Source organism: Podarcis filfolensis, assembly GCF_964270895.1.
Source record: "Podarcis filfolensis genome assembly, chromosome: 13".
In the NCBI taxonomy this organism is placed as follows: Eukaryota; Metazoa; Chordata; class Lepidosauria; order Squamata; family Lacertidae; genus Podarcis; species Podarcis filfolensis.
Genome location: NC_139615.1, coordinates 21,888,791 through 21,911,076, shown reverse-complemented (window position 1 = coordinate 21,911,076; position 22,286 = coordinate 21,888,791). Strand labels below are relative to the sequence as shown.

Here is a 22,286-nt window from a genome sequence, read left to right as displayed (position 1 = left end):
ATCACATCTGAAAGAAGTGAAGAAGCATGACTGAAATCAAGTGGCATGCCCCACCTGTTCATTTTGCTTACTGTGGTGCACAATTCAAATATTTGTTGACCCATTGAATACTTATTTTTGATTTTATTTTCATAGGTCTATTAAAATATCATTTGCAATGTATAAGTATAAGAGTTGATGCATCTGTGTTTTTCTATTTTTGTTGTGGTTTCCATGTCTTTTACTGATAGCCAGTAGATAGATGTTAGATAGAACTAACTGTTGTTTCTGAAACAGTTTAAAGGCAGCCCTATGTGCAACATATTATAATAGTTAAAAATGTGACTGAACCACAGCATGGGTAACTGTGGCCAAGTCATAGCTTAGGACATGGGTACCTGAGTACCTGAATAACAATCTTTTATTTCATACACAAACATATTCCTGCCGAAGTTTCTTCCCCTGTGATTGTGATGCTCCCATGGCAGCAATTCTTTTCTGGAAGACATATCAACCCTATATAATAAACAAACAAAAATATATATAAAAAGCTTATAACAAAATGATACCAATTTCAAATTGCCAATATAATTTTAGTCAGCCACTCCAAACAATAAGCCAGGAGCAAACAGCCAGATCATAGCCACTGAGAAGAAAATCCTGGTCTCGAATTTGTTTAACGAATGAAACTGCATTGTGAGAGAAAAAAACCCACTGGAATTGATTTAATTTCATATATTAAAAGGCACTGCTTATTATTTCACAGCACTCCCCCAAACACATATTTTGTATATGCAGTCAATTTGCTATGGCTGCCAGCTGCCAAGAACAAGAAACAGAGATATGTGATTACTGTATTACCACTGTCATTCTCAAAATTACATGCTTCCTTCCGTTCTTCTCCTCAATGCATTTCCAGGGAGCTCTGACAAGATCAATAATAACAATTGTTTGGAATATATTATATAAACTCCATATACAGTTCAGAATTGAATTAAGAAATAGGCAGGTCTTTGTCAGCATTTCATATGAGAATTCCTACCATATTTTAGAGAGTATATTTTCTCCAGTTAATTTCACCACCTTCTATAAAGTAAAAATATGGATCTTTCAACACCCATGCACAGTTCAGTTCACCATTGTTTTTAGATTTATTAGTATGAGGAGTGAAAAGATATACCTCATAAAAGAGGCAGTGGATTGTGCACAGAAAGAGAGAGAGAGAGAGAGAGAGAGAGAGAGGAAAGAGAGAGCAGGAAGAAGGGGCTGCTACTGCAAAATCCATCTTAGATAAATATCTCATAATAAAATTCATATATGCCAGGCTATTCCTTCTTTCAACATCATAGGCTTTTCCTTTTTTTCCAGAGAGAAAGAAAAAGTCAGCAGAGAACTCTGAACACTTTCCCCATCCTTTCCTCCTTCTTCCATCCCTCCATGTGGAGGTAAAGGTGTTGACATCTGTAGATAAACATCTGTCTTTAAGACCAGATAAGTAACTACCTGATTCACCTTAAGATGGAAAGCACTGGAATATGAAGTTATTTAGATTGGTAAAGAACATACCAGAAGCTTTATGTTGTTCAGACACGTTGCAACAAAAGTAAACTTTTAAAGTGTGACTAAAACAGGGGCACTGGTGCAGATATATCTTTATCAGGCAAGCTGCATATTGGTGTTCCAACAGCACCACAGGCCATTCTCCTAAGGCTAACTGAAAAACTGATGACAATTGTGAGGACATAAACAGGAGGATCTGAATCTTGATGACTACCTTCAACATTTGGATGCTGGTTGGAACTGTGTTGCTGCTCACACTGCTGCCTCAGATTGCATGCAAGAAACCATTTATTAACTGCACTATTTATGATGATCCACTTCCTTTACCACATCAGTTTTATCAACCAGGCAACGTGATCATTGGGGCAATTGCCTCTCAGGTTTTTTACTTTCATGACAGCCCCACTTTCATAGAGCAGCCTACACAAGCATTGATTGATGAACCAGTGTAAGGACTTCTTTCTTCTCTACATTCCTAAAATAAGTATTAGAACTGGGAGTCGAAAATTCACCAATAGATTTCTCAAGTAACAAGGTTTACTTTTCAGTATGAGATATTAGATGTATATTACTTATACATCTTGTGAATATCAAGTTCAGCACCAGGACACTCCATATATTGATGCAATAATTCTGATTTTCACTCTCAGGCTATAAAGGTACTTTTCAAAGCACATTCATGGAGTTCTGAGGTCAGCAGATGAAGCCACTTCACACTAGTTTGATGCTTGTTTATTTTACTATAGATTTATTGACCGGTAGGAACATTTTCAGTGATAGGCATCAAGTGTGCATAGTGTCAAAGAGCAAAATAATAAATAGAAACAGAGTCTCATGTTCCCTTGCCTGTCTATTTAGACAGCCATTTGTGACCTTGAGATCCCAGATGTGGTAAACTTCTACAATCATCATTCCCTGAAACCATGGCTAATGCTCAGGGTTGGTAAGAATTGTAGTCTAATAATATATTGTGAGCTAACAATGGGGACAGCTGTGTTACATATTAGAATGTTTAAAAGGCAAATGACATATCTGTTTTATGTTGCATAATTCCTGCTCCCATGTACAATGACTTTAGTGGGTGCAAAATACAGTTTATTGAGCAGAGCAATGACCACAAATGGTTTGAGCATTTTGAGCATTCTCTGGAGGAGGGTAAATCTTAGAAGTGTTCAGTTTTTTATCTTAGAAGCATTATCTTTCTCTCTCTATTATTCATATAGTCCAGGAGAACCTGATAGCCCACTATTTATATTGAACCTCCACTTTAAAAGTATGTAGATGGCTGATGACAATGACCAAAGAGGCATGTTCCCTTGTTTTCTTAAGGTGCCATTTCTCATTGCAGCTCCATGCCAAAGATGTACCAGCACATTCTGGCCTTGGCATTTGCTGTAAAGGAGATCAATAAGAATCCCAAACTCTTGCCAAACATAACTCTAGGCTTCCACATTATCAATGGCTATTACATTGCAAAGATGACCTATAAGGCCACCCTGAACCTGCTTTGCGCACAGCAAAGGTTTGTCCCCAACTTCATCTGTGATTCTCAGAAAGAATTAATAGCTGTCATTGGAGGATATGTGACTGAAGCTTCTGCCATTATGGCCAACATTGTTGCCATCTACAAGATTCCACAGGTAGGCCATTGTCGTAAATATATGAAAACTCCAAGACACATAATTTTATTTTATTTTTATAAAACAGGTTTATTATTTTCATTTTTCACATCACACATAGAACAGCATAACTCACAACACATATACCATTTCGCTTCCATATTTTAATGTTGACATTTTATAATGCACAGATTATATTGTATTATCTTATCATCTTATCATCTTATCTTGTCTTATCTTGTCTTATCTTATATATTATCTTATCATAATTAAATAAACCACCATTCCACCCAAGGTGGCAAAAAACAAATGATAAGTGATAAAACTAAACAAAAAAACTCTTAAATACCATTCCAATACAGAGGCAGACTACATAGTGCTCCATTTTATTTCAGCTCACTTATGGATCATTTTCCTCTGCACATGGTGACAAAACAGCATTCCCATTTTTGTATCAGATGGTCCCAAATGAAGATTATCAATTCAGAGGAGTACTCCAATTACTTCATCATTTTGGGTGGATGTGGGTTGGGCTCCTGGCTGTGGATGATGACTATGGAGACAGATTTTTGAAAGCCATAATGCCATTGCTTACCCAAAATAGCATCTGTTATGCATTCATAATCAGACTACCAAAACGAAGTTATGTGGATGAGTATTTAGACTTTATGATAGATCAGGTAGATAACTATCGAGTTCTCATGGAAAGAAAAGCCAATGCATGTTTTGTATATGGAGAGCCTCCATCCTGGCAGGATCTAAGAATGCTGCTGTTTTATGTACCTTTTTTCTCATTGCCACCTCTGGGTAAAGTGTGGATTGCAACATCGCAATGGGATTTTGAATCACTGTCTGTTCAACAATTGTGGGACATCCAGCATTTCCATGGTGCCTTAACTTTCACAGTTCACTCAAATGAGCCACTTGGATTCCAGAAATTTATTCACAGCATAAAGCCTTCCTGGACAATCAGAGATGGTTTCATTCAAAATTTCTGGGAGCAGGCATTTCTCTGTTCATTGAAAAATTCTAATGTGAATGTGGGGAACACTAAATTCTGCACTGCTGAGGAGAAGTTGGACAGCCTTCCACATACTTTTTTTGAAATGAAAATGATTGGTCATAGCTACAATATTTACAATGCTGTATATGCTGTGGGACATGCATTACATGCCATATACAAATCCAAGTTTGGCCACAAGAGATTTCAAGAAGGAGGGAGAGTGGGATTTCTTACGACTCGGCTGTGGATGGTAATCATATTTCAACACTGTTTAAAAAGTGGGTTAGCAAAAGATGCAAATTTATAATAAATTCTGCTCCCTGCATCTGTGGATGGAGATTTTCACCTTTGTTTCCCCTCTGTTTCCTTTACTTTTTCATTCTAGTTTCATCACTCACTAAAGAACATCTTGTTCAACAACAGTGCTGGAGACAATGTGAGGTTTGATGAAAATCGAGAATTAGTCGCAGGATTTGATCTTACAAATTGGGTGACTTTCTCAAACAACTCTTTTGTTAGAGTGAAGGTTGGAAGACTGGAACCTCAGGCTCCTCCATGTAAACAACTAACCATTAGTGATGATCTAATTGAGTGGCATAGAAGCTTTAACCAGGTGAGACATAGCTTCAGATTTTCAAATATTTGCAATCATTAACGTTGATAAGAGAGACAGTATTGAATTAACTTTTCAGGAATCTGGTGCTTGGGATAAATATTGATCTCTGATTCATATGTTTGCTGACGGAGAGGTGTTATTCAAAATATGAAAGTTGTCCAAATAACCCACAGATCCAATGGAAGGTTAGAGATCCATTTCCTATTCTTACTAGAGAATGGGAATTATAGTCTGGAAAAGCTAATTTGAGAGGAAGGAGCAGGAAGTTCTTGAACCATAACTCCAGCCTTTGTCACATATCCTAACAATATCCATATGTGCTCCAATAAACTTATAAAGTTTATTATTAATAAGCAATAAAGTTCTGACTAAGGCAGATTCCATTAGAGATTCCATCAGAGAATCCATCAAAAATATGATCAAATGTAGACTGGAATACAAGGATCTGCTCAGAAACAAGAAAGCTGAATATATGCAAACCCAGTGGCAGAATTTAGGACTAACAGTAATGGAACAGAGAAATACAAATTAAGGAAACTGGTGGACTGGGGTTTAAATGAAGTGAGAACATCATAGTAAGCCATGATTTCTGCCCCTGATTGGGTTAAATATTTATCCAATATATTTGGTGAGCATTCTGGGAAATCACATGCACCTGTAGTGTGTAACCAGTCTCCTGTAAAGGCCCTTATTTCAGGCCCGAAATAAAATGAATTTTCTGGAGAAGATATGCTTCCTCCTGAGTCCTATAGGGAATGCATGAAAGAGTGGATACTTATCCTGATGGGCTCATTTACCACCATAAACAACACTGGCCAAATGCCCTCTGTTATAAGAAAAGGGACAGGAAGAATCCACAACAACCTTTGTCCAGTTAGTTTGTTAGATATCTCCTCAAAGCTATATGCACAGCATCTCCTTCAAAAAATATCAGACTGGTTGCTCCCCGAGGCCCCCAAACCTTTCCCCAAGTAAATAACTTCACACTGACATGTAATTTTGGTTTAAGTTAATGGGCAAAATTTAGGCCACAACTTTATTGATTACAGCAAAGTGAATGGTATTGGAGTGCATTGGCAACAGACTATAACTGACTCCTGTTGGTATTCTGAAAGGGTAAACACCAAACGAGGGAGCAACATAGTTGAAGATCAACCAAAGCTCACCCTGGGGTTCCTGTGGTCCTGGCATGGCCCTAGCCCCTCAAGCAGACTTCGGACCAGATCCAGGACCCCCAGATTCCTTTACCAGAATACCCTTATTCATGGAGGGGCAGGTGATGGCCGCACCTCCCCTCCCACACACTTCATTAAGCCAATGCCTAACCGCCAAGCCTTACAAAGTTGTGACGATTGCTAAGGGAGTAGGCAAAAACCAAGCGGCCAGTGCCAATTTGCCAAATGGAAAAATTCCTACCCAGCCCCTGATCCAAAACAGGCGACCAACCAATATCCGAAGCAAGGCCAAAGCAGCAACACCTACAAATAGGGACGGGAGGGCAGGTGCTTGGTAGCACGAAGCAAGTGTCTGAACCACGTCGAGCTGCCACTCTTATAGGCCCCCACCAATCATGCTACCTGCACTGATTGGCTCAAACTGAGGCATCTGATCAAGGCCTGTATTTTAAAATGAGCTTAAAGATATATTTGCAAATGTTTGTATGTTTCATGCCAGTCAGAAAGCAGCTGGCTAAGTACTTTGGCAGTTGTTTATCTTCCTGCTCTCTTGAACAAGGGCCCCCCTGATTTATAGCAGTAACAGGAGACAAGTTTCTCAAAGTTGTAAAAGGAAATTACAGGCTGGGAGCAAATGTTACACTGACCCTACATATTATAGAATACAATCAAGCTGCAAAAACACTAATTAAGAGTTGGTAAATAGTAAGATTTATTGTTTAACAGAAAATAATACCATGTGCCTCCCATCAGACTCTAGCAATATTTTCCTAAGGTTTAAGGTATATTGAGAGAGTTAAAGGGCAATAAATTTTGGGAAGAGCTAATGGAAAAAGCAGCTGGCTGGGAAAAGGGGGGTGTAAACTGAAGAGGCTTCTTTTGAAGCTGTTTTTACTGAGTCCCTTTTTACTTTGCAAAGGCCTTTTCTTCTAAAAAAGCTATCTATGTTATGTATGAGATTTATTGGCTTAATGTAATTATGCAAAGGATTTAGAAAGTAAGAAATGTTAGATTCTTATGTTAGATTCTTATTTCATTGATGATGTGTGAGAATGTGAACCCAAGATCTCTGTTTAGATAGAATTTAATACCATGAGCCATTTGTTTTAGCCATTTGTTTTGGAATGCAGGGGCAGCAGGGGCAAAAGGTGATCTGGTAATTAAGGTGCCTTGTCGAGGCAAATGTAAGATATATGGCTACTTGTCTGCCAGTTATGGATAGAAGGAAATATAGCTCTTTGTCTCCCATAAAAGGTAATAGGAAATGGGTGTATCTTTTATGATTGCTTCTAGCAAACAGCCAATAGGAATTTCAACGAGGCTGATTGGACAGAGGCAGCCAAAGGAGGAGCAAGGGGGCTGGGCTGAGGAAATATAAGTGCTGGCCATCAGGGCTGGAGGCAGGCAGAGCTTTTGGTAACCATATACCACTGTGCCTATCATTTATTTGTCTGACAAATAAATTATTATTTTAATTTCTCTATTGCTGTGTTGAATATTTCATTCCAGCTAAGCGTTAACCACGAGCAGGGTGCTACAAAATGAGCCTGGTGTGATTGTGGGGCCATATAGACAAGGCCTGGGCCATGCCACCACCTTCAACCTGGCGGGGGTTGTCTCAGGGGCTCGTGCACAACCAGGACCCTCATTAAGGAGGATCCCATTTGCAAAGTGACAACATTATTCATGAAGAACAAGCGAAGTTCAGAGGAGGGCACAGCCCCATTGATCAATGTTTTTCTATAAACCATATTAAAACAATCATTCATGAAAATGCTTAGTCTGTTTCAAACGAGGAACACACAATAAACTCAGTGATCTTATCATTCAATGTCAAGAGCTGCTCTCTTGCAAACCATTTTTTAAAAATACTAATCTGCTTTCCGTTTTTGTGGTCAGGTGCTGCCCCTTTCGGTGTGCAATGACAATTGCTATCCTGGCTTCAGTCGGAAAAAGAAGGAAGGAGAAAAATTTTGTTGTTATGATTGTGCTCCATGTCCAGAAGGAATGATATCTGGCCAGAAGGGTATGATAAGTAAAGGAATATAGGTTGTCCAAGTCTCTATGTGTCAATTTATTGAATGCATATAATTCTCCAGTTTACCTTTACATTCATCCTTCTCCCTCCATTTCCTCAACTTTCAGAAGACCGTGCAGTGTTATAGATTATTATTATTAGCAGCAGTAGTAACAGTAGCAGCAGTATTGGGGGGGGGGAGTAGAACAGAGGTTGGAAAGTAATGGAACAGTTAAGAAAACCTAATTGCTGCTAATTGCAGAGATGTATTCACCAATCCCTATATTGGAGCAGATTATGACAGTATGGGGTTCCTTTTTATTAGATCATGTATAAAAATTGTGGAATACTTAAAAAGCCCTTTCCTTTCTTTCAGACATGGATGCCTGCATGAAATGTCTAGCAGACAAATATCCTAACAAAGATCAAAACCAATGCATTCCCCGAATTCTAAGCTACCTCTCTTATAAAGAACCTTTAGGAATTTTGCTTACTGTGTTGGCCATTTACTTCTCTGTGATCACAGCTTTAATCCTTGGAGCCTTTTGGCAGCACCAGGACACTCCAATTGTCAAAGCCAACAACCGAACCCTCACCTATATCCTCCTCTGCTCACTTCTACTTTGCTTCCTTTGTGCCTTGCTGTTCATTGGGCAGCCTGCACAGCTGACCTGCCTTCTCCGACAAATGGCTTTTGGTGTTGTCTTCTCAACCTCCCTTTCCTGTGTGTTGGCAAAAACCATCACTGTGGTTCTAGCATTCATGGCTACACAACCAGGATCTGGAATAAGAAAATGGGTAGGGAAAAGACTGGCAGATTCAATTGTCCTTTCTGGTTCATTTATTCAAATAGTCATTTGCATGGTTTGGCTGATTTCTTCTCCTCCATTCCCAGATACAGACATGAGCTCTGTAAATGGGGAAATCATAGTGCTATGTAATGAGGGTTCAGCTGCCATGTTTTACTGTGTCTTGGGCTACACAGGCTTTCTGGCAATTGTCAGCTTCACTGTGGCTTTCTTTGCCAGAAAGTTACCCGACAGTTTCAATGAAGCCAAATTTATCACTTTCAGCATGCTGGTCTTTTGTACTGTTTGGCTGTCTTTTGTTCCAACTTATCTTAGCACTAAAGGAAAATACATGGTGGCTGTGGAGATCTTCTCTATTTTGTGCTCTGGTGCTGGATTACTGAGTTCTATTTTCTTCCCCAAATGCTACATCATTATTCTGAGACCTGAGCTAAACATTAGGGAGCATTTAATAAGGAGGGGGAAATAAAGAATGGTTATGGTGATCTGTCTATTACTATTCAACTTAGCTGTTCGAAAGCATGTCAAAGTGCAAGTAGATAAATAGGTACCGCTCTGGCGGTAAGGTAAACAACGTTTCCGTGAGCTGCTCTGGTTTGCCAAAGGCAGCTTAGTCATACTGGCCACATGATCCGGAAGCTTTCTGCGGACAAACACCGGCTCCCTCGGCCAGTAAAGCGAGATGAGCGACGCAACCCCGGAGTCGTCTGTGACTGGACCTAACAGTTAGGGGTCCCTTTACCTTTACCTTTAAAATTGAACAAGTGTCACATTATTTGTGAAATTGTGTTTTCACCTATAACTATGTATCTATGTATGTGTGTGCATATTTGTATAATGTTACAGGTTGGGGGGGGGGTGTCAGTCTGCATGATACTATGAGTCTCTTCAATTACTTGGTGTCCTGTACCCAGGTAAGTATAAAGGTTGATGGAGGAATATATTGTTCACTAGGCAAGTATAAAATAATGAGCTTGCCACTTAAGTACTTTCATTAGTGTAACTAAAAAAGTTACTGTGTGCCAATACATGGACCTTTCCCCCTCACCTGGCTGGTAGTTAAAAGGACAAAAGCCAGGATAAGTTGTGTGAGAGTTGAGCTGAAAGAGGCTATAGGCTCAGGTTGTATACACTCTACAAGGTCCAGATCAAGAATTCCACTTGCAGCAAGACACACCCTAGCTGCACCACTGCAGTCTTAAGAGATGTGAGTGCACAATGGTAGCTTGTGATCAACAACAATAAAAGACACAAATTGAAAGATATGACTAAAAATAACTATACAGTGGTACCTCGGGTTACATACACTTCAGGTTACATTCGCTTCAGGTTACACATTCCACTAACCCAGAAATAGTGCTTCAGATTAAGAACTTTGCTTCAGGATAAGAACAGAAATCGGGCTCCGGCAGCACGGCAGCAGCAGGAGGCCCCATTAGCTAAAGTGGTGCTTCAGGTTAAGAAGAGTTTCAGGTTAAGAACGGATCTCCGGAATGAATTAAGTACTTAACCTGAGGTACCACTGTATATTTTTTCTCGATCAAAAATATAATAATAATAATAAATAATAATAATACTTAATTATACCCCACCCATCTGGTTTCCACAACCACTCTGGGAGGTTCCCAACAGAAATAAAAGCAGAATAAAACATTTGAAAGCAAATGAAGTGCTGTCACCATGGTTGCCTCTTTTTGTCTCCATAAACAGCTAATTGATCCATAGCATGGCATAGTTTAAAACAGGGTGCCAACTTGAATAGAATATTATGGGGGTGCAGGTAAGCCCCCCTGCATAATTAATCACAGGGTAATCCTATGCATGTTTACACAGAAAATTTCACTGGGTTTACTGAAGCTTGCATGCTAGCCTCATAAATTGCATTCAGTGTATATTAATTTGAGATACACATTCCTATTGAATATCATGATTATGCTTTTAAATTGTGCAAAATGCATTCAAGATGAGCACGTTCCCCAAGGCCTGCAGGGGAATACATATATAAACATGGAAACATACACAGTTCTGTCTTCATGGATGGATTGTGCACACAATTTCCACGAGACCTGGTGAATGTGCACAGTTGCTGTTATGCACATTAGCTGCTCAATACGTGCACACACACACACAGTCTTCCAGCTGATGAGAATGCTACAGTTCCACAGATCTCACAAAGTCATATTAAGTCCACAATTAAAAATGGTGTCTAGACAACAAAGCAATGCTATGACAGGGCAGAAGAGAAATTCTGTGGCAGAGAAACTTGCTTCATGCCCTTGCTGATAATGTCTTGGGGGAAACGAGAGAGCATATAATAGTGGGAATGCATGATCCCCCTAGAATTCCCCATTTTGCACTTCACCACCAATGGAACAATGCCAATGCTATATCTATGCCACTGTGCATGTACTGGAGGCCCCAATCCCACAGGTGGACTTCTCTCTGTGCAGGTAGAAAGACTTTTCTTTAACTTTTGCTGGATATAGGACTACAGTGGCAATCAAGTTACAGTGAAAGTATCATTCTTTCCCACTTCTGCTAAATGTGATGTCTTGCAAAACACAGTGCTCTGAGAAGATGATTTTGAACCTGGTAATTATATCAAATTATTGTTTTCATCAAATATCTAGTCAAATCTCATGTGGATTATCTCACAATACAAACACAATCAATAACATAGTCTGAAAATTTACATAAAATAAATGCAAGCCACTCTGTCCACTCATGAGGAGCTCTGAACATGCAGGCTTTCATAAGTCAATTTTTTGGCACTTGCCTTTTTATGAAAATAATCCTGAGCTGTTGAAGGAAAATTCTTAGAGACCAACTGATGTTGGATGATAGAGAGAAAGTAGATATTCAGCATCACAATTGGCCCCTAGATGGCAGATACATTTTTGCTACTTATCCTATTCTTCTTGTGGCTACAACTTTCTCCAACTGATTGCAAGAAACATTCTGTTGTATGCACCATAAATGATCCGTTCCAGTTTCCATACCAGTATTATCAGAGAGGAGAACTAATCATTGGAGTGATTGCTTCTCAATTTGGTTGTGTAAATGATGAAATATATTTCTGGGACCACCCTAAAACAAAGTTTGTAGATGAATTTATGTACGAAAATCACTTTTGCCCTCGATAGCATACTTTTCCACTGCAAGAATTTTCTTCAGGAAGGAGTCTGCATATGATATTTTTGAGGTTGCATTTAAGCATGTTCAAAGTAATATATTTGCTTCATTCAACTTTATGATCTTCATATCTTCTTCTCTGTTATTTTTCTCCTCCTCTTGTGAATTCTTTCTTCTGTTTCCAAAACATGTTAGTGTATTTTGTAATTTCCTTCCTATTTTATCTTCAGCCTTCCTTATGAGTGCCCTTTCATCCTACATATGTATGTTTTCACATTGCATCAAAGTTTCCCTCTTAGCCTCCATTGTTTATTCTATCAGTCAAAATGAGTTAAATGGGCCTAGATTTGGCTAAATTGCGGTAATGGATTTTATTTGAAAGCAGGGCAGAGGCAGAAGTTATATGTTTTATTTCCACACTTCTTTCTTTGCTTTAATATTGCTGGGTTTATTGGAAGAAAGGTGGGGAGAAAAATAATCAAGACACAAAGTTACCTGTGTACTCAAAAGCTGGAAAGGAAGAACTGACTCTTTCATCTTGAAATGTTTAATATCATTCAGATGTTTTACTCTTCCTTAGTGCAATACCAAAGAACTACCAGCATGTTCTCTCCTTGGTATTTTCTGTGAAGCAGATAAATGAGAACCCCAAGATCCTACCAAATGTCAGTCTGGGATTCCGCATCTATGAAAGCTACACAGATGCAAGGATGACTTTTCAGAACACCATGAAACTTTTGACAACGGCAGAAAGAATTGTCCCAAACTTCAAATGTAACAAAAATGAGAATATGATAACTGTTATTGCAGGACTAGACTCTGAAATCTCCCTTCACATGGCTAGTATCTTAGGCCTTTACAAGATTCCACAGGTAGGCTGAGCATGTGGGCTATTTAACTCACCTGACACTGAGATTATATATATATATGAGAAACCTTGCTGGATAACCTTTAGAATTTATTTCTCCTTTTTTCTGAGGAAAAAAAAGTGATGGTGAGAGAGAAATATATTACTGACAACGAAGTGTCGGGATGGGGAAAAATATTGATTTCATGAATCTTTATGATGTGGATGAGCTGCATGACCTATGCCAGGACTTGCAAATCCATGTAAACTTCCAGTGCTGCCTCTTGGGAAGTGCCTCAGAGGAAGAGTCTGTCCTTTATTTTCTAACTAAGTCTTGAGCCCTCCTAGAAATAAGAGTTCGGGGCTTAAAATGCAGACACGTTCTAAGCAATTTCTGACATGTGGCTACTTTGCATATTTTTGATACTAGTGGTGTTATTAGACAACAACCACATGTGGGGTGGGGGGTGACCTCCATGATCATAATTAGCATGATAAACATGAAATAGTCATATGTATTTCAAATTATTCCTATATAAATAAACTCTTTTTTCTTCATGAAATTCTTATGTGTTACAGCTAGTCAACAGATATTTTGATTAATTACTATTTAGTATTATGTCTACTATTTAGCATTAAATCTGTCTACCATGGTGAAACTGACCTCTTTCTTTTTAGGTTGCTTACAGTATATTAGCTCTTGTTTTGAGTAATGAATCTCAACTCCCTTCCTTCTACCGGATTGTCCCCAATGAAGCCCATCAATACATTGGTATTGTCCATCTTCTTCTATATTTCCAGTGGACATGGGTGGGGATTGTTGCATCAGATAATGACAATGGTGAAAAGTTCGTGCTGACTTTAACACCAATGCTTTTCCAGCATGGAATCTGTACTGCCTTCAATGAAAAAACTCCAGCCATATCTCAAGTTATAGACAATTTTAGTTCATTAGTACTCATCCAGGCCAAATCCTTTTTCTGGACCGTCTCAAAAGTTAAAATATTGGTTGTATGTGCAGAACCTCAGACCATGACAACACTGATATGGATGGCATTTTTATATTCATTCTTAGATGGTACTACAGAGTTTTCTATACATAAAGTTTGGATCATGACAGCCCAGTGGAATTTCTCATTGGAAACAATGCAAAGAGATTTTGATATACAAGCCTTCAATGGTGCCTTATCTTTTGCAGTTCACTCAAACAAAGTGCCAGGCTTTACACAATTCTTGCAGGTCCTTCATCCTAGCTATCCCAAAGGAGATGGTTTTCTCAGGATCTTCTGGCAAAAGGCATTCAACTGCCTATTTTCTGATTCCAATGAGCAGAAGCAAAGGATGGCTACTTGCACTGGTCAAGAGAAGCTGGACAGTCTCCCTGGTGCTCTTTTTGAAATGAGCATGACTGGCCAAAGTTACAGCCTTTATAATGCAGTCTATGCCATAGCACATTCTTTACATAAAATTTACTTATCTAGTCTAAAGCACAGAGTGATGGCACATGGAAGTATTTTGGATCCTCCAAATGTGGAACCTTGGCAGGTAAATTTCACACCCAGAATCTTGTCATGCCTAATGTAATATGTTATGATGCTCAGTTCACGGAGAATATCAGTAAAACAGAATAAAACTGTCTATAAAACTTTATCTCTTCCATACATTGCTTTGCCCCCTCACTGAAAGCACCTCAGAAGGCTACAAATGAAGATTTTCACATTCTACTTTCTATGCACTCAGAAATTAATTTGAGTTTCAAACAATCCCTGTAGTATGTGTACTTTCACATGAGGATTATAGGTTGAAAATAGGTTCCTAGTTTTGCTCCACTGATCTAGTTGTGGTAAACAAAAATGAAGCTGAGTCAGAGCAAATACAAAACAAATTTGAAATGTTTATTAAATCAAAGTGCAGAAATTATGGAAATATATGAACTCAGCAATAAATATTAGAATAACAATAATATATTTATGAAATATGAAAAATATTATATTAGGTTGTCAAATAAGCCTAACAAACCAAAGCATGTTTATTACTAAGGTTTAAATTTCATTCTCCTTAAACTCTTATCTGTTTTTTTCCTCTCTCTCGTGCAAGGGGGGAAATGCACTTTTGTCATTCTGTTAAATCTACCTCTGTCTCTTCAAATCTAGCTTCACTCTGTGCTGAAGAGAATCTCATTTAACAATACTGCTGGTGATACTGTGTCCTTTGATAAAAATGGTGAATTAGCAGCTGGATTTATAATAAACTGGGTTACCTTCCCAAACCAATCCTTTGTCAAAGTGAAAGTAGGAAGGGTGGATGCACAGGCATCTCTTGGAGAAGTGTTCACCGTGAAGGAGGAGGCCATCACATGGCACAGCACCTTTAATCAGGTGGGATTGAACTATATACTTATATGAGTGTGCAAAGCATAATTCCAATATAGATTCAGTCTTCAAGAATGTAAAGAAACTGAATTCCTATAAATTTGCTGTCACTGAATTGAAAGAGTTTGAGATGTAAAGTCACGATCCAATACATATTTAGGAATAAGCTGCATTGAAACAAAAGGGACTTGTCAGGTTTCAGTTTGAGTTGCTCTTCTGATGGTTTATTCTTCCTTTCAAATTTTCTGATGAGTCTCTTTGCTTCTTATCTCAATTCCACTAGCTTCAGATTAAGCATTTTTTTTTAGGGGACCCAAAATAGATGAGCCTTCATGATAGCTGGTACTCTCCTCCTCTGCAGCTGTGACACAGCTGGAAATTCACTGTCCATCTCTCATTGGTTCGACACAAAGAGAAGATGATTTACAATTTATGCTGATTGTGTATTATCAGTAATCGCAAAGATATAATCTACTGCTAACTTTGAAAGTCAATAAATATTTCAAACTTTATTGAGGATGTTTCCCTCCTGTAATAATATATATATATATATATATATATATATATATATATATATATATATATAACTATTCAAAACCTTTTATTTCTTGGTGTTATAATTAAAAAGTAGAGAGCCCAGTTTGCTTTCTCTTTAGTCTTATTAAAGAGAAACTGAACATCCAAGCACATCATTCAATAGCACAGTCCAACCCCACACAGTGTAGCTTTTCAATCTGCCCTTTTCCACAAACAGTTCTATGGAGTGGATTGCTGCTTGCTCTGATTCAGCAGTAAAAAGCAGGGTTTGTAGGGAAATGCTCAGGGAAAAGAAAGAAAAAGGACACAGAACTGGAAAGCCAGGATCTGTGCCTAGAAATGTAGAGCACACGTAAGTGCGAATGAGCCCATACTCAACAAACATAAATCAAGTCTGAAAAATGAAATACATGATCTATCAATTTTATGAACAGGTGAAGCCCCTTGCTCTGTGCAACAACCATTGCTATCCAGGCTACAGCAGAAAAAAGAAGGAGGGATTGCCATTTTGTTGCTATGATTGCGCTCCATGTCCAGATGGGATGATTTCAAACCAAAAGGGTAGGAGACATCACGTACAGTCTGATAAAATATTATCCAGTTATTTCATTCTGCCCCCTTTAACAGTTCATCTCTCCTACACAGAAGAGCAGTTAAGACAACTCATCAAGATACAACTCCTAACACACCACTCAAATGCTAATTCTGAGAGTTAGTGCATCATGTGGCTGCACCACCTCAATGTGGGGGGCAAGTCAGACCCCTTGATAAGGAGATCTTTGTTCTAGACTTTGTTATTTGCTGCGTGTTTTGAAAAGTAAAATCTCTGGTAGAGTTCTCTCACCAGAGTGTTTCCCCAAAACTTGGGTCTTGGTTTCAGGATTCAACATTAAATGGAGAATTCACAAACAACTCCCACTTTTTCTGGAGTCAGGAGACACTTGTGAATCAATCCTGTGGCCAATGGGTGATGTAGACAACCCATATTAGCCTTCAGTATTTTCATACCATTTGCCTGTTGCAATGGTGGGTTGGTTGGTTGATTCCCACTACATGGTTTATTTTATTAATGCTCATGGTATTTCATGTTTTCACTTTTTATGCAGGCAGTGACAATTTTCGGTGCATCCAGCTGATGTGTGATAACTGACACATGGGTCCTTTTGGACCCAGAAAAGGGCAGACAGAGTGAGGCGTGCTTATGAGCACTGCACCAACATGCGCGGGTGACAGGAATGTAACCCCCACACAAAATGGTCACTGCTTCTGTCATATTTATTACACATCATTCAGCAGCTCAAATATTTATGTTTCCACAAAGGCAGTATTTCAAAGAAGAATACTTTAAAAGGATATAGAAATTTGAGCTAGCCTGTGGAGCATCCTAATCTGATGAAGTGCCACAGTGCCAGGTGTCAAGGTGAGTTAAGCAGATCCACAGGTCTGGCAGAACGGCAAAGAGGCCAGGGCACCCAACTCTGCCCAGTGAAATTCCTAACACTCAATAAAGTTACTAAGGCAAGCAAAGAAAATACAATTATGCAAACAGAAACCTAGGAGAAGTGTGGGAGCTTTCCCGTGTTTTGCAGTCTCTGCCATATGTATGATGATTTCCTCATTGGACTGAAGTCACACTAAAGTGCAATGAGCTCCATGCTCTCTGGGAACAAGTTTGTTCCCTTGATGTCAAGGTGGTGAACCTGGAAAAGGTAGGAGAGGCAGAGAATGTGGTGGCTGAAGACTTCAGGGATGTTGTAGCCATTGGCCCAATCCAGTAGGCTCTACTAATGCACTTAGTGTGTCTACACACAATGCCATACAATGGAGATAGATGCATCTACTTCATTTTCAAGAGTGAATAAGGTCAGAATAATTGATGGCAAAAATTCAAGAATACATATATCTTTTTTTCCCCAGACACTGATGAATGTTTCAGGTGCCTAGAAGATCAATTTCCAAACAAGAACCAAGATCAATGTATTTCAAAGTTTCTAAATTTCCTCACTTTCTCAGAACCATTGGGGATCACTTTCGTTTTCTTGGCACTCTCTTTCTCTCTGATCACGGCTTTGGTGCTAGGAATTTTCATCAAGCACAGGGACACTCCCATTGTCAAAGCCAACAATCGTGACCTCACCTATGTTCTGCTCATCTCCCTGTTTCTTTGCTTCCTCTGCTCCTTGCTATTCCTGGGAAAACCTCATGCAGTGACATGTTCTTTACGACAAACTGCTTTTGGCATAATTTACTCAGTGGCTGTTTCATGCATATTATCAAAAACCATAACTGTGGTCCTGGCTTTCATGGCTACTAAACCAGGAACCAGTATGAGGAAATGGGTGGGGAAAAGGCTGGCCAACTGTATTCTACTTAGTTGCTTCCTTATTCAAACTGGCATCTGTGTTCTATGGCTCTGTACTGCTCCTCCATTCCCAGATTTCAACATGAAATCTGTGGTGAAAGAAATCATAGTAGAATGCAATGAAGGATCAGTCACAATGTTTTATTGTGTTCTGGGTTACCTGTGGCTTCTGGCCATAGTTAGCTTCATTGTGGCTTTTCAGGCCAGGAAGCTGCCAGATAGTTTCAATGAAGCCAAGTTTATCACATTCAGCATGCTGGTCTTTTGCAGTATTTGGTTGTCCTTTGTGCCTTCTTACCTGAGCACCAAGGGGAAATACATGGTGGCTGTGGAGATATACTCCATCTTGGCCTCCGGTGCTGGGTTACTTGGCTGTATCTTTTCCCCAAAATGCTACATCATCATCCTTAGGCCAGAGTTAAACAGCAAGGACCTCTTAACTAGGAGACATTAGCAAGGTTATACTTGATGTTTCATATTTGTTTAGTCAAAAGTCCTTTACACAAAGTCATTTATGGTAATAACAGCAATACTTTGGAACACTGTTCTCCTTTGAAATCAGCCAGGGAACAACAAATCTGATATTATACTGTCAGCTCAAAATGTCTATTTAATCTAGCATTTTTAGTTGATTAATTTGATCAATCTTATTTTGTATTTTATTAATTCATGATGAATTATGAATTTATGATGAATTATGAGAAGACTCCCTGGAAAAGACCCTGATGTTGGGAAAGATGGAGGGCACAAGGAGAAGGGGACAACAGAGGACGAGATGGTTGGATAGTAGAATCATAGAATCATAGAGTTGGAAGAGACCACAAGGGCCATCGAGTCCAACCCCCTGCCAAGCAGTGTTCTCGAAGCTACCAGCATGAGAGTTTGACCAAACTGCGGGAGGCAGTGGAAGACAGGAGTGCCTGGCGTGCTCTGGTCCATGGGGTCACAAAGAGTCGGACACGACTAAACGACTAAACAACAACAACAATTTATGATGGCTCAATAGTTTTATTGTACACCACCATGATATTTTTCAATGAGCTGATAGATTAGAAATACTAATATAAATAATTACATACATAAACTTATTTCCGAGGAAACATCCAGAAAGGTGCAGCTCCTTTTGGTATGCAAATACCACTGCCATCAAGGCTACACCAGACATGTACATTAAGCTGGTGTAAAGAGACGTCACATCCAAGCCCCGTCTTCAATTGGGTTGCTGCCGCTGCTCTGCTTAAACATGATAGAGGGAACACAATCCTTTAACTTAAATGACCTTAGGATCCGGCCTAATTCCCTCTTTTTGGTTCCACACTCCCTAAGTTCCAAGAACAGCCTTATTGGGACTTGCACTGACTTAGGCTGAACTGGCTGAGCTGGGGTGGACAAGCCATGAGCTGGATTGAACAAGTCATGTATTTTCAGCTGAACCAGGGTTGGGGACTTCATACTGGCTGAGACCAGCTGAACTGGGAATCAGCTAGCTGAGACAGATATGTTCTGCATATTGCTCATCCCTGCATATCTTGTCATAGCATTTCCCCTGTTAGGGGCTGATGCAGACCTATCCCACACCACCTCTCTTGGTAGAACGAATGTGCGCACACTAATATATAGCAGAAGTATGATGTGTTTTATTCTTGCTTTGAGTTCTGTATCTTAATGCTTTAATTCCCCTTTATAATCCACAATGGGGAGAAGTTTCAGGATAGTGGTAAATAGACATAACCCCCACAACACTAAAACAGTAGTGAAATGTCACTGAGCACAATGGAGGATTTCCCCCTTTCTTTTAATTTACAAAGCAATATATTTGTGCACAGCTGAGGAATACCATATATTCAGAAGCATCTATCTTGTTTTATTTCCAAACTCATAAGTATACCACAAATTTCTGAAATAAGGAACAATTGTTTGGAATGGACTTCAAACACAATCTATTCCAAGCCTGCCACTGCAGAAAACCCTCTCCAATAAAATTAATGATCAGTGGACCATTCAGTCTATTTTATTTTATTATTTTATTTATTTTATTTAATATTTTTTTATTTAGCTTTTTAAAAGTGCTACTGAGTTACAATGAGATCTCCTAAAGATTTTTTCCTTTCTGGCATCTGGAGAGATGATTTGAAAACAGTAATTATCCCAGAATATTATGTTTAATTCCATCTAGTCATATTCCACAGGGAATTACACTAGATACAAACACAATAAAGAGAAACTTAAATAAAATCAATCTGCACATGATCAGAACTAGAAAGAAAGATTTTCGACAGGAGGAGCTACCCTAATTTGATTTTGGCAGTTTCTCCTTGTCAAAATATTCTGAAGCCATGGACATAATCTGGTTGATGGTGGATGGCAGACTAAGAACAGAACTCTAGGTCAAAAACTGCTGCAGATATAGCAGGAATGTTTTTGCGGTTGCTGTTCATCCTTCTGTGGCTTCAGGTGCCTCCAACAGATGGAAGGAAAGACACTCTTTTGTGTGACATGACTGATCTGTTCCAGCTCCCTTATGAGTATTATCAGGAAGGTGACCTGATCGTAGGAGAGATGACATCTCAGCTTGGCATTGCATTTGATGAATTAACTTTCAAGGAAAACCCTAATACCAAGTTTGTATATGAGCTTCTGTAAGCATTTTCCCTCTCCATAATTTGCACAGGTCATATTCAAAACACAGACACAAGTAAGAGAGATGTTTTCCATTGGCAAAACAGGCTATGTTTGTCAGACAGGACCCATATTTTAGTTACCAGTGGTGATTATGTACCTGAACTTCAGCATCACCAAAATGAGGGTGGGGTGGGATAGATTAAAAGTACAGATATAGATACAGATATATTTGATTAGCAATAAATATTGCAGGAAGAAGTGCCATGAATTGTCTGAGCTTGAGGTCATGCTTATGCATTTTATTTTAAAATTGGCAGAAGACCCTATTGGACTCTATTTTGTATACTGCTTATTTTCTGGTGCGTGCTGAAAATCTATGAAGAAAAGTAGCACAATCATGAAACATATCTTTGTGCTCAAAACAAAAAGAAAAAATATTTTCCTATAGGTTGAGGTTAAGCAAACATAAACATCCATGATTATAGGGCAGTAAGATGTTCACTAGTATAGGAACTGCTGAACTCTATATGCACTCAGCTCAGACACAGATGGCAAAGCACAGCTCATAAAGTCACAAAATAGCAGACACAATATTCATGGGAACATCACCAAAGACCACCACTCTGGAGCCATGGCAATGGTGATGGCTACATAACACATGGACCTTGAGCAAACCAATAAACCCAATCCACCCAACCACCAATAAATATCTTCCTGCATCAGAATATATACCATGACACCATAATACACCATGCTGGGAGCTCTAGAAGTACAGGCATCAACAAATTGCTCATTCCCTCAAGCTAGAAATTTGAAAATGCTTGTGAATTTCTTTCAGTGCTCTGTGTTGAAATATATAGAGCATACAAAAGGAAGGAAGAAGAAACCAAACAGCACAGAAGGCTTATCATTCTCTTAGTAAGTGACCTGCAGAGAGGACACACAGACATCTTCAGGGTAAGGGTTCAAAATTTGTCAAGTGAGGGGCAGGCTCTCTCGCCAAGCAGTATAAGATAGGGGCCAAGGCATACAACAATGAGAGCTGCAGTCACACCATGAAAACAGCTGCCACCAGTGACTCAGTGCACGGCGCTTGAGGTTAGGTAGCCACAGGAGCATACAGGAAACAGAAACCATGGGGCATTTATTGTTCCCCAGTATAAAGACCTAGTCACCATAGCTGTAAGGATTCCAAGGGCTGAAGGAGAAGGTCTAACAACGTGGGACACATGGAGTTCTCAGACTTGACTCCATGGTATACTCTCACAACATAAAAGGTATGAAGGTGTTCACATACTCACTCTGAAAATCACTCACACTCTAATTATGTGAATCAACAATCCAGCTCATCTATGATCTATTTACCATTTGTAGCCCAATGCAAGATGGGTTTTCCTTCCAGCAAACACCTTTAGAAGTATGGTTCCAGAGAGAGAGAGAGAGAGAGAGAGAGAGACTGAACAGATCATTTTTGAAAAGTTTGTTTCCATCTTGAGAAATTCAATGGCTGGTGTAAAAGTATGTTGTTGATGGAAGTATTGTCTGGTGGATCATAAGGGTCCATTCCATCCCATTTTGGTGTCTGTACCGGCACTTTCACTGGTGCAGCATGTGTGCTGGTGGCATGTTACTGATG

At 39.1% G+C, this 22,286-nt stretch overlaps 2 protein-coding genes across 2 annotated transcripts in view; both read left to right on the top strand.

Annotated features, from left to right (window-relative positions):
- Positions 1-12,254, top strand: part of LOC310746597 (erythroblast NAD(P)(+)--arginine ADP-ribosyltransferase-like) — a 420,131-nt gene extending 407,877 nt beyond the window's left edge. The window contains exon 5 of the transcript XR_014540760.1: positions 12,232-12,254. The gene's annotated coding sequence lies outside the window, so the exon portion shown is untranslated. The remainder of the gene's footprint in view (positions 1-12,231) is intronic.
- Positions 1,746-18,482, top strand: LOC310747380 (vomeronasal type-2 receptor 26-like; the record flags this gene model as incomplete). Its single annotated transcript, XM_083581743.1, has 8 exons — positions 1,746-1,987; positions 2,888-3,179; positions 4,547-4,774; positions 12,546-12,782; positions 13,436-14,302; positions 14,911-15,135; positions 16,101-16,227; positions 17,584-18,482. 8 exons carry the CDS (start codon positions 1,746-1,748, stop codon positions 18,480-18,482), a joined length of 3,117 nt encoding a protein of 1,038 aa, XP_083437869.1.
- Between the last annotated feature and the right edge of the window lie 3,804 nt (positions 18,483-22,286).